The 13414-nt window shown below is 43.9% G+C and overlaps 1 protein-coding gene across 3 annotated transcripts in view; it reads right to left on the bottom strand.

Annotated features, from left to right (window-relative positions):
* The window catches only part of mctp1a (multiple C2 domains, transmembrane 1a), a 124698-nt gene that overhangs the window by 45068 nt on the left and 66216 nt on the right, over window positions 1–13414 (bottom strand). For all 3 annotated transcript variants that reach the window (XM_086205903.1, XM_086205904.1, XM_086205905.1), the window contains 6 exons: window positions 9180–9273; window positions 4326–4428; window positions 3541–3643; window positions 2811–2912; window positions 2285–2359; window positions 184–303 (listed from right to left, as the gene is read on the bottom strand). In XM_086205903.1, the coding sequence (XP_086062029.1) occupies window positions 184–303; window positions 2285–2359; window positions 2811–2912; window positions 3541–3643; window positions 4326–4428; window positions 9180–9273 (597 nt within the window). The remainder of the gene's footprint in view (window positions 1–183; window positions 304–2284; window positions 2360–2810; window positions 2913–3540; window positions 3644–4325; window positions 4429–9179; window positions 9274–13414) is intronic.

Genomic DNA, 13414 nt, shown 5'->3' with positions numbered 1-13414 from the left:
AGTGTGAGGTATTTTGTTGATTAGAAAACGAACGTCCAGCTACATTTTAATTTATTCTTCAGACAAATAAAAAGGTGCAGCTCTGACAAAGGAAGCCCTCTTTAGTCGGGTAAATGTGTATTTTAATAGATACTTCTACCACTTTATGCATCGTGTCTCATGTTTACGTTCACATCGACGTACCACAAACGCGCAGATGCTCCTCTGTGGCGATTCCCACTCAAAGCAGCTGTTGATGTAACATCCTGTGTTGATCAGGAACATGATGCAGCGTCGCACGCGGTTGAAGTTCTGCAGCAGCAGCTGGAGAGGAGATGGATGGAAACAGCGTTCATTTCCTGGAACTTTACAATGTCTGAGGTGAGAACTGTGCTTTGGCAAAGACAACAAGGTGATGTGCCACGCATTATCACACAGTCAATAAAAATACAGACAGACTGCCTGTTAAAATAAGAGACAGAATACCTACTGTATAGAGAGTTGGTGTGACCGGTTAAAAAAAAAACACCTTTGGGAGCAAATGCATACTGCTAGGGGAGTGATGTAAATGCAGGTCCCAGTTTTGATGAGCTAAGGTGTGAATTGTTTCATCACATAATTTGCACCCTCATCACCCTGCAGAAGGTTAAACGCTGACGTCTGAGTCAACTAGAACAACCGTTTACAACTTGAGACTTGAAGCTTTGACCTCACTAGCGAACTGCAGCGCTGCAACACCGAGGATCCCAGGAGAACAATATTTTTTGGGCAACTTTTGTATGGATGCGGATCAGCATACAAGTACAACAGGCTGACTCATACTGTTTCTTCTTCTCTCCCGGTGAAGTTGAGTACAATCATAACAGCTCCCCTGGATTCTGCTCCCCAAGGGCTCTTTAGGCGTTTGGCCAAAGATGCGAGGAAACTGGCCAACTGCTGTCCTTCCCCCTGGGCTGCCGACCGTTGAGGGAATAGCAGCGCAGCTGCTGTGCAGCGCCTACCACCCAATCAGGTCATCACCAGGAGAAAGCGCTCCCAAAGGACAAACCGTCTCGAGAAATTCTAGGCCATTATTTTACTCTGGTTTGAGTGTGTGTGTGTGTGTGTATACAGTGTCTACGATTATCTCAGCTGCTTTGATGCCAGATGAGGAGCATCCTTCCTTTTCTACCAGTAATTAATGTGGAACATTTTGTTGCTGTACTGAGGATGACTATGGTGTCCTGCTGGGGACACAAAGACCCCGAGGACGAAAGAGAGTGTGTGAATCATCCGTTTCTACGTTCTCTCCTGCTTGATGTACATTCTGTTCTCATTATTGCCACAACTGCCTTGGTATTATTTCATGAATTATTGCAAGGAGCGCCTTGAGTTATTCTTTCAAAACACTTAAAAATTGGGGAAAGCCATTTATCAAGTCAAATGTCGTAATTGCAATTAAAGCTTGTGTTTGGCAGACAGCATATTTTCTTTTCGGAGTGTGTGTGTGTGTGTGTGTGTGTGCACTGAGTAGCAAGCAACAGCAGGGGAGCTGCTACCACAAAAAAAAAATTTAAAAAACAGCCTCATGGGGCAATCCCTCTCCACCAGCCGGTGACATCATCATTGCGAGACGCTGACATGGGTCGCCTCTAGAAGTCAGAGGTGAAATGGAGATGCTGCACAGAGGGTTGGGTTGATGGAGGAGGGAGAGAGAGAGAGAGGAATGGAGGGAACAGATTGACAAAAGGGTGGTATGGGTGGGAGATGGTGTGCGTGTGTGCATGTGCGTGTGAGTGTGTGCGCGCTGGGCCACAGTGTGCATGGCGGTGCATGGTGCTGCAGCCTTGACTGCAAACGGTCACTCCTATGACATGTGTGATGTGGGCCAGCCCCTACTATTCAGTCTTTTGTGATGCCGCCACACTGAGCGGCGTGACAATGAAGTGCAAAGCAGCAGTGGCGAAAAGGGCCAACTATAAAGATGGCCGATCTACTTATGCACCCCGGAGTTGACAGCTTGACATTTCTATTCACCAGTCAGAGTGGATGCGATGGGGGTGAGAGAGAAGGGAGAGAGAGAGAAAGCGAGAAAGAGAGAGAGGCGAGGAAAGGAGGGAAGAAACAAAAACCAAATGCTGTTTTTTTTCCATTCCTTCAATCACCTTGTTGTATCACAGTTGTTGTGGTTTACCAGATGCCACTCTCCAGGCTTGCTAGTGGAGCCTGAGACAGCTGAACAGAGTTGGGGGGGGGGGGGGGTAGTGGGCGCAGCAGTGGACACATGAACACGAGGTAGAAGAAGAAGTGTTGTCTGCTGATGTACCTGTTTGGACACCCGCGGCTCCTCCTCGATATACTTCTGCTCAATGGGAATCAACGTCCTGAGACCTGCCTTCGCCTGCAGGATGAAAAGCGTGTCAAGCCATGAAATGACTCGAAATCAAAAACTGAAAGTCTGCTAGGTTTTCTAACACAGAGGCACTGAAGCACATGCGTAGAGCGCGCCCCATGTCAGAGGCTAGAGAGGGAGAGAGCGATAGAAAGCTGCAAGATGGCCGCTAAAGGACACACACAGTGATGGTGAATGGGCGAACAAAGGATGCTGAGAGGGAGTCTTCGATAATTAAACCCAAAACGAGGATGAGGGAAGAGGGTTGGAAGTGGGGTGGGGTGGGGGGACAAACAGAATAAAGACAACAGCAAGCGAAAAAGGAAGGGGGGGGGGAGTGCTGGAGAGAACAACAGAGGAGTGGAGGGTGAGGATAATGGAGGGTGGGGAGCAAAATTATAAAAAATAAAAAAAATAAAAATCAGGGAGGAGAATCAAAAAAGCAAAAAGAAAGACTTACAGCATTAAAAATCACGTCTATTTCAAGAAAGATGACCCCTTTTGTTGGCCCTGTCAGCTCCTTGCTTTTCAAGACGTAGGCTTTGCGTTCTCCATTTTGGATCTGTGGGAGAGGGACATGACAGGCGTCTGTCTGGTAATACCCGGCTGAATCGGCTCCCCAGGCCACCTTTGAACCCCAGCTGCTGGCGCTGACAGGGAACCCAAAACAACTGTGGCAACTCTGACAAGTACCTGTTCATTACCCAGCGCAGCTCGGCTCTGTCAAACCCAAATTAACTATCCTGGGGAATCACACTGTACAGCAGAGCACGGGTGTATTAGACACAGTTCCTTTCACAAGCATACGTATATTTTTTTCAACTCTTAACAGACACTCTTCTGTGTCTTTTGCTCTCCAAATGGTGCCTCTCTGTCTTTTGATCAGTGTCAGTTTATCTCTCATTCCCTCACTTTCTCTCCTCTCACCTATCAATCTCTTTTCCTCCACTCAGCCAGTCTTTCTTGTGGGTTTTTTTTTTTCTTCCTCCCCCTCTCTCTCTCCTTCCTGTCATATCTCTCTCTTTCTCTTTGTGAAATAATAACAGTCTCATCTGTGGAGTTGCAAAAATAACCGCTGCTTTTTATATCCTCCGCTGTGTGTTTTCATTCTATCCGTTCCTCTATGTTCTCGCGACTATCCCCGAGGGAAAGGAGGAAAAAATACACACTGAGATCTGCCTTTGACTCACGTTTAGTAAAGGAATAGCCACTTTCCCAAGGAAGTCTGCGCTCCTGTCTCGGTCCTCATCGTAAACCGTGACCTCGAGGACGGAGTGGATGTCCTTCACGTTACTGGACGACACACAAAGACAACACCACCAATCATCTTCACCCAAATGAGCTGCAAAAATCAAATGGTGCTCAAGTGCTTTTCAAAAAGGCGCAAAGACGAGAACTTTACCTTGAAATACGCTGTGACGTACAGCAAGTCTTTAGGAAATGTTTACAAACCATCCCATGCTGCACTGCATTGGAAGTGGAACTCACAGCAAGTGTGAAGCACGGCCGTGTCATATTTTAAAAAACTAGGCTAGCAAGAAGATGAGGGGTGTTATGTATAGAAAGGAGGCTACGAGAAAGTCGTGCACTCAAAGAATGACTAAATTAACTCGTCCCATCACTGGGATTTCTATAAAAACGTATCTGATATATGAGACGTTACCAGGGGTTTGATCTACATTAACGTTTAAGCCCACATCTGATAAATAACTGGAATTTGAAGCTGGAACAGGCGGACCATTCATTCATATCCGTAAAATAAGCAGTTTTATTCCGTTTTATTGTGAAAGTATTATTAAGTTTGTTGTTTAATCATAACTTTAATCCGTATATTTGTGTCTACCCTTTTTGTTTTTTAAAAATCACTCAGTTCAGTTCAGAATCCCCAAATTTCATTTTACTGAGTAACTTTAAAAATACATGTCTTAAATATTGTGTGTGTGTGTGTGCGTGTGTGTGCGTGAAGGCCACTCACAAGGTGAAGACCTTGTTCCACTCCGGATTGAGGTTTTTGTAGACCGTGTGTGTCTGCAGTCGATCGTTACTCAGCTCCACCACACAAAACGGGTCACTTTTACCTGACAGAGGTAAAATATGAAATAAAATATTGGTCTCCTTGATGAAAAAAAGATATAAGATACAGAGATGCAGTACCTCTTTGCGTTTTTGCCCCCCCCCCCTTACAGAAGCTCCAACTCCTGTTACTTATCAGAACAGTAATAACTTTCGTTTCTCACCGAGATGCCACAGATGATACACAAGAATGTATCAGTAAAGCAGCTGCAAGACAAGCTTGATGACATCGGTGATCCAGGCGGTCATAGAGAGGAGGGTGTGTGTGCGTGCATGTGTGTGTGTGTGTGCGTGCGTGCGTGTGCGAGAACACGTAGGGTGATGAGAGGGCGAAGACTGCCGAGCGCTGGAGTGACAGACGAGATTGACCCATGGTGAGATTGCGTTAAAAGAAAAAAAAAAATGCATGAGAATTTAAATTAATGAGATTTAGGAAAACATGTCCAATAAAATCATTTCAGCCTTGATTAATTGACAGTCACATAAATTAAAAAAAACAACAACAACAACAACCAAAAAAAAAAAGAAAAAGCTTTTGACTTTTAAAAGAAAAACTAATTCAAAGAAGTTAATTACAGCGAAAGCTAGCACCATTTTAACGTTAATAACCAACAATATTAACCACGACGTTCCCTTGCACAATAAAACAAAACAAAACAAGAAATGACTTTACAATACTAGTAACAATAATTCAAGAACTGCATATGAAATATCATGTGGTGCTTGTCAAAGGCCAAAAGATAAAATTTTAATACGGTGTGTGGGGAACTTTAAAGGCTCTTAAAACCGCATGATATACGGGTGCCTCTAAATCACATTCATGGATGCTAATGGCTCTCCATCAAAACTTTCAATTCATAATGTGCCACAGTTATGTAAGCCGGGAGCCGGAGAGCGAGAGAGAGCGAGAGAAGAAAAACACATTATCACCGAGTTATTTACACCTCCGAGAATAACATACGCACTATAATAATCACGCCAGCCACGTCCTATATATTCTCCGTTTGTTTACTAACATCCCAGCTTTGTACGCGGAAAGGAGAGCGGCTCTCCACGCCAACCCGCCCGCCCGCCAGCGCACCTCCCTTCCACTGCCTCAAAATCAACCCAAAAAAGAAAAAAAAAAAGAAACTACTTCGTCTTAATTTGGGCTTTGATCCTTATTAGTGTTTTTATCCGAACAGTTGGGAGCCGTTTGTTTTAAGCTCATCAGTTGAAAATGCTGGGTCAGGACGTTTACAACAAACAAACAAACAAACAAAAAAAAACATAAAAAAAGATCCCAGTGAAAATATTGAAAGAATTGGAATATTAGCAAAGCAGCAATGTTGCATAACTACACTCGATAAAGTTGGAATTGAGATGAAACCCCCCCACCCCCCACCCCACTGCTCTGTGTGTGTGTGTGTGTGTGTGTGTGTGTGTGTGTGCGTGCGCGCGCGCCTCATTGATTGGTGTGATTTTCCTCAAATGTTGTGACAAGGGCAGGACATTTAGTGGGTGTGCAAAGTAAATGTCACGGTGATCAATGCGTAGCCGTAGGTGTTGCCTTTCATATCAGTGCGTGGAGTTCTATTGATGTGGAGTGTGTGTGTGTGTGTGTGTGTGTTTGAAGTGGATATTGACAGCTACGACTCCAACAATAGAAAACAAGATACATTAAAATAGACAAAAGACGGAGGACGAAGGAGCCTCTTCTTCCATTCATCTCCGTACAAACACTTTGTTTGCATATAAATTGTCTGGCAAAAATGCTAATTTCTCTTTAGAGCAAGTTTAAAAACAATATTTTCATTTCTACAGTGTGTGTGACATCATGCCTCGGTGGTGGGCCGTTATGTCGTCTCCACCAATCATGATTAAATCGAAACGCAATCAGCCACATTAACAGAGAGGGATTCTTTCTGCAACCCCCCCCCACCCGCCCCCCCCAATATTCTGTTTTTAATGACATGACAGGCTATGTTGCCGCAGAGAGTCAGTTGTCAGCAGAGATGAACTTTCACCTTATTGGCCGCCACCACCAGAGGCGGCTGTCTCAACCAATTACACGCTCAGGTTTGAACGCCACTCAGCGATCATTCAGGTAATGACTGAGTAAAGCTCCTCCCCCCTCTGGGTCCCGTCTCTGGCGAGGGGGTTTTGGAGGCTCCGGCTCATTTCTGGGCGCCCTGAGATAAGTGTGGAGGATGAATATGGTGCGCGGAGCTGTAATTGCCTTAGCGCAGAGTTGGAGGTTAGAGAGGCGAAAGCGCGCTCTGGTGTTTCTGTGTAATCACAATTAATTATGATTCACACTTTAAAATGTAAACCAACTGCATTTCCTTTTAATTTCTTCATCACTTTTAATGGGCTGAACAAGATTATCTACAGTCCTCCACCATGAGATGCACGGTCTAGAACCTACGCTTGACTTGCAAGTTTTGTTTTGACACAGAATAAGTGCGTGTGCGTGCATGTGTGTGTGCGCGTGTGTGTGTGTGTGTGTGTGTGTGTGTGTGAAATAACAGTAAAGCATCCACTCAGAGGGAAAAAGAGCTGGCAGACAAAAGGGATTGTTGGTTTAGAGAACTATTTTCAGTTATCCTTCTCGGCTTGGAGAGGAGCTACTCCACAAAAACACTTCAATTAGAGAGAGAGAAATGGCCAGAGAGAGAGAGAGAGAGGGAGAGATGAGGAGAGAAGACAAGAGCGGACACAGACAGGCAGCATGAATGGGAGAGAGATGGTGAACTCTTTCGCTCTTACTGACCTCCTCTCTCTGGGCCTGTCTGTCTGTCCGTCTGTTCCTCCCTCACCTTGCTCCTGACCCTCTCCTAGTCTGAGCTGTTAAAAAGGGTGTTCATGTGGTGAGAGCTCTTACACAGCTCTTACAGAGCTATTGTTTCTGCCAGTGACACACACACACACACACAGGCACAGACACACACGCACAGACACACGCACGCACGCACGCACGCAGCGTCCAAAAAGGAATAAGCCATCTAGAAACAAGCCTTTTGCCTGTCTGTTATCAGTATCACTTTACCTCCTCTGACTCTTTTTTTGGGGGGCTGAAAAGAGGAAAATATTTCATTTGTGTTTGCATGAATGTAGAAGGATCAATTACGATTGCGAATTGGCAGAAAACTGCATGTCTTTGGAGTAAAACAACCTAAAAAATTAAAAAAAAAAAAAAGCTGCACATCTTAAAGTTCCCAGTTAAAGAGGTGCAAACAGTCAGAAGCAGTTGTTTGTGGTTCAGGTCACTCTGGAATGTGTGTGAGCTTTTACATCCGGGTTTATCAGGGACAAATCAACTCTCCCCCTGAGAAATCTGACAAGTCGGCGCGGTAGCAGAACATCAATGTCTGGATGGTACTCTTGTTTTTTTTGTGTTTTTTTTAAGTGCATCTTAAACGTGCGGAAGGGATGTTCATCATGGAGATTTACGTCTTCTTTTTATATTTTCAAGATACACAATTATGCTCCTATATGTTTCTTCAATTTATTATTAATTTTGCAGTTGTCAACTGGCAGCATGAACGTGAATAAACCAGCTACTCTGCTGGGGTCGGGGTTAAACAAAAAAAGAAGGAAGAAAAGAAAAACCCAACGTTGCCTGTCGGACCATAGACGGCAAATGCTTATGTTTAAACATATTGTACTTTTACACTGAAATTTTCATTCAAACTTGTTCTTTGAAACAGTCAAAAAATTAAAAAGTATATTTCATATAGAGTTATATAATGAACATATATTATATATAAAAATAAAACCTCAGTTTCTGATATATATATATATATATATATATATATATATATATATATATAGAGAGAGAGAGAGAGAGAGAGAGAGAGAGAGAGAGAGACAGAGAAATATATATATATATATATAAATAAATAATATATATGAAAAGTGTGATGCCATAGAAATTTTTAATATTTTTTGGAGGTTCTGTATGAAGCTCCAGCTGAATGATCGGCTTTGAAACGAGGTCACCGAGCAAATTCCTGCTCCAAGTGAAATAAAAGCCAGAGAGCCATTAGCCCTTCACTCCGGCTGCTCCGGTCGCTCGACGCAATAACCCAAATCAACCGGCTCCACTTTGTATCGGCTAACGGGACTGTGGCTGCCTCAAGTGGAGGCAAACTCTCAAAACACACACACACACACACACACACACACACACACACACCCTTTTCTCTCTCTACTCAATAATACAGAGTGAAAAACTAGGCCTGTCCACTGTAGACCTAATTAAAAGTAAGAATTAATGGAGAATGGAGGATTCCGAGAGAGCGAGCAGAGAAAGAGCAGAGGGGGGGAGGGAGGGGGGGGAGATTTGTTGGTTCAAATGCGTACTTTTTCTCTATTATTCAAATGAGCAGCCTGCATCTTTTTCTAAAAATGCAGAGACAAATTTAGCGTTGTGCACAAAGTAGACTTTAACTCTCTCTGAGGATTCTCGTAGACGATCATCCCTCAAACCAAAATTACACCCTGACTTTATCTTTGGCTGGATTTATGGCAGGTTGATGGTGGAGTGCAGCGAGCCACTGAAACTGTTCAATGTCCAGACGAGAGACTGAACAAGAAGTGAAACAAAACATACAAGAGAAGCTGAAAGTAGCATCGGATGTTTGAGTCTGTTTGACAGGAACCAAACAACAATGAAAGCAGACGCCTATGTACATGAATGTGTGTGTGAAAGAAGACGTGATGTGTTTGAGCACGCCGCGCCGAGGTCACCGGGTGTGTGAGGGTGTCGTCTTACCTGTGACATCAGCTGCCATCAGCCCCTCCGCCCTGATGACTTTAACCTGCACCACGCCAACGTCTTTCAGGTTGTGCAGTGACCTCCACAGGCTCTGGAACGTCACAGGGGCGGGGGTGAAAGGTCAAAGACGGTGGCAGATTAGCATTTAAGAGAGAGAGAACGAGAGAGGGAGAGAGCGAGAGAGAGAGAGGCAGGTCAATACCCTGACATTTCATTAAGAGAGGAAAAGGGTAGAATATGTCCTTTAACAAGCCTTATTTGAAAATGTAGAGGTGACATTTATGTGGAGACTAACAGAGGACAAATGACGGCAGTGAGTCTCACTGGAAAGACGCCAGTTAGTGGCTTTGAACTTTTCACATGGGAAAGGAACTCAACTGGTTTTGGTAACGATGGAAGCATTGTTCCAAAAACAGCAGCAAAGACAAACAACAATACGATCAGGGTGACTGTTAGCCAGCAGTTAGCTAACGGCGGGCACGCTAACTTTATGAGCTGTCACAATAATGGAGGGAAAACCCCGGGTTGGGTTATCTTTCTCTGTAGCTACCTGTTATTAATGTACATTGTGAAGACCAGTTCAGCACATCAAGTGCAGAAACACAATGGACTCCACATGAACTTGTCCAACAGTACATTAATTAAAAGTTCTGCCTGCTGTTCTGGTGAAGCAGCTGCCTCTCAAATAACTTTCCCACCTGAAGGAATCTGTCTGAAACTGTTTGGAACGTCCTCCCCGAATTTGACGCGGCATATCGAAAAAAATTCTTCAGCCAAATTCACACCGATAATTTAAGAAAAAGTCAATAAAAAAAAACAAAAAAAACCCGCCTCCTTCCAGTGTTTTGGGCTCAGCAAAAGGTGCTAAGACAGTGTGCAAAGTAGAAGTAACAGACGAAGAGCATGGAGGAAATATGTGAGGAAGATTTTTGTAGATATACACAAAAGAGAGAGAGAGAGCGAGAGAGAGCGATCACGGTGGACTGCCTACATCTGTGCTTTAATATCAGACAGAGCGAGAGCGAGAGAGAGATAGAGAGAGAGAACTGGGTGGAAATAAAATAGAGATATCCAAGTGAGAAGACACATCCAGCGAGGCGTGAATGGCAGTGTTATCATAGTTAAGAGGCAAACACACACTCTGGACTCCACATTCACTCCATCCCAGTTCACACCGAACGGAACAACACACTAACACTCGCGGTGCAGAGACACAACTGCAAAACAGTCACAGGCTCACGTACCGTACACACACCACCCTCGGGTGTGTGTTCCTCTAGAACAATGACACCAGGAACAGGAAAATCTGCTAATAACCACAGATGAGGTTTTAATGGCCGTTTACTCCACGATGACTAAATAAGTAAGTTTGTAAAGGATGAATAGAACCTTCGAAAGATGGAAAATATTCACACGAAATGAATTCACGAAGCGCTATGGATGAACTTTGGCTTCCAAACCAGCAGAGGGCGCCGCGGCCATCAGCTTCCCCCACTGCTCCACTGACCTGCCACAGCTTGTTTAGCTAATACTTCCAAACGGAGTACAGAGTGGAAATAAGCCACAAAATACTGTTTACCCACCTAACTGGTACTGGTCCCTTGTAGGATTTTTGAACCTGGGTTCTGTCTACTGAACTGGTCCGCGTTCCCATCTGATTTGAGCCGAACCATCAAGGGAGAGCTGCAGCACGACAGAAGTCATACACCTAGCAGCAACTCTACGTCACAACCAGAGCCACAAAAAGGTAAACAAAAAAAAGGTGTGCGTAAATAATCAGAAAAAGAAAATGTTGGTGTTGGGCTCACCCACTGCAAACCCGATTCAGGGGTCCACAGTCGCTTCATTTTTGGTTAGAGCGCTCGAGGGGTGTAAGTACGGTTTGCAAAAAGGCAGGGAACCCTGATGATGGGGGAGGTTTAAAACCTACTCACAATCACCCGCTACACACTCAGAAACAGAGGAACACAAAAAGGTACAAATACACTGTACACAGTACCTGTCACTGGATGGTACTTGGCTGAAAGTAGCACCTCTGGCCAGTTCAAGGCCAATATTGTACTTCTGAGGGAACATCCTTCAAGAGTAAGTAAGCTTGTCAGTACACAGCAGCTCTACTCTGGTACCTCCGTGTTTGAGCGGTGTAGTTCGGTGAGGCAGCGAAGTCACCAAATGAGTAGGACTTAATCGACTGCACGAGCTCATCCGCTCCTGTCGCGCGCAGCGCTGCAGTGTATCGATTCCAAATTCATTAAAGTAATTATGGGTTTCTTTGAATTAGTTTGTATGTTACTTTCTGAAAAAGTGACAGTGCTATCAAGCACACACACACACGCTTTTGTTCACACCCAAACACTCAGGTATAAACACATGCATAGAAAAGCTACACTCAGGCCAAATTGAGTAGCATGTCGGCGTGTCTTAAAAGCAGAGTGGAAATGCACTTCACTTCAATTTATTTCTCTCTCTCTGGCAATAACCCCTTCCATCCCCACAGGAGTAATTATAATTTAAATCTCAGAGTCAGGCCAGGCTACAGACTTAATTCATTATTACCAACTCTGTCAGACTCTGCCTGTTTCCAGCGATATCATTGTCCAAAAGCTCTCTAAAGGAGATGAGAGGGGAGAGTGTGTGAAAGAAAGAGAGGGCGAAAAAGAGTGTGTGTGAAAGAGGGAGAAAGAGAGACATACAGAGAGAGGGAGAGGGGGGCAACTCTCAATTTTAAGGCATGATTTCTCTGAAGATACAGCTGCTTGTTGTGATTACTGGGGAGCAGCCAATAAGAGCGACTCGGGGAGAGACAGAGTCAGAGAGAGGGCACGATACAGGCGGCGCTACACGGGGCGACCACGAACTAACCGCCGACAACTTATGACTTCCTGTTCAATACCAGCGCATGTTACCATAACGACTGAATGCCACTTTCCTCTACATCCCGCTGCAGCGGACCCATCGGATGTGACGTCCAAGTTGCGGTGCAACCTCCACGGGTATGAGATGACCTGAAGCCTCCAGAGACCATGTAGCAGGCGGAGGTGGGAGCTTACGAGTACAAATACTTCGACTTCTCGGGTATCTGTACCCAAGTATTGATCTGAATATTTTACTTTCATCCTTTATAATTTGCAAATAAATGACTCCTTCAGACTGTCAAACTTTCAGTGTGATGTCCTTGTGTGACCTAAACGCCCTTCTGTTCCAGCTCCCCGACTTCCAACACAAATAAACGCACTTTGCACTCCGCCTCGTTACTCTAGTTTTATTGCATTTGTAGAATTATTAATTATCATTATTTTGCACACCCAACATAAAGACCCGTTTCAACAAAACTGGATGGGACAATAAAAGATGATCCTTCTGTAATTGGACTTGGAATATGTTGGATTTTTTTGTGAGTTTGATTTTAAATGAGAGTTGGTCTTCAAATTATATTAGCCTATTTGTTATTACGTTACATTAACATAAGAATTTAATTCAGATTTCTATAAATGATTCATGGTATGATATGAATTTGAGTTGAGGGTCAATTAGCTTTTTAAAACTAGCTGGCAGACCTCAAAGTGCTCCTTTTTACTGTATTACTCTGGGTACATTTCAAAGCTTGTACTTTTTTTTTTTTTAAACTTAACAATCAGCATTTTTACACTTTGTTTTGTTCTATACTTGCAGTATAAGAGCATAGGTATGCTAACATTTCCCATCCACTACCAGTCAATGTGTTAAGCTAACTAGCAGTTAGCAGGTGTCTGAGCTCCTGATGCAGGACAGATGGGTCTCCATCTACTGGGCACGGTGGACAAGCTAATTTCCCAGAAAGCTGGCATGATCCTTTATACATTTCTAACAGGCTTATTTAACTTTTATGGAAGTCCATCACAATTAAGTACTCGTATTAGTCTTCAAACATGCTTAGGGTGTTTGGCTTCTTTTTTTCTTTTCTTTTTTTTAAATAAAAGTATAAAATATCTTTAAGTCTCAAAATTGCTGATGATATGTTTTTGTATCAGATCTCAGGTATCACGCTAGCACGCGTGTCAAAAAGCCCATTTTCATGAATAGCAACACGCGACGCCACGGAGATCAAATGGAAATATGTGACAGAATTACTTCTTTAATGTAAAGATGCAAATACGCCCCAACCCGTCCTCCAGAATCTTCCATCCCTTCCTCCATCACGCCAACCCCCTTAGGGGACATTTCAGGTTCAGCCTCCATCCATGATACCGAAA

The sequence above is a fragment of the Aulostomus chinensis genome, chromosome 6, assembly GCF_037954235.1.
Source record: "Aulostomus chinensis isolate RoL2024-O1b breed Wild chromosome 6, RoL_Achi_v1.0, whole genome shotgun sequence".
Classification (NCBI taxonomy): domain Eukaryota; kingdom Metazoa; phylum Chordata; class Actinopteri; order Syngnathiformes; family Aulostomidae; genus Aulostomus; species Aulostomus chinensis.
Note: the sequence above shows the minus strand (reverse complement) of the source record. Positions and strands in the feature narration are given on the sequence as shown.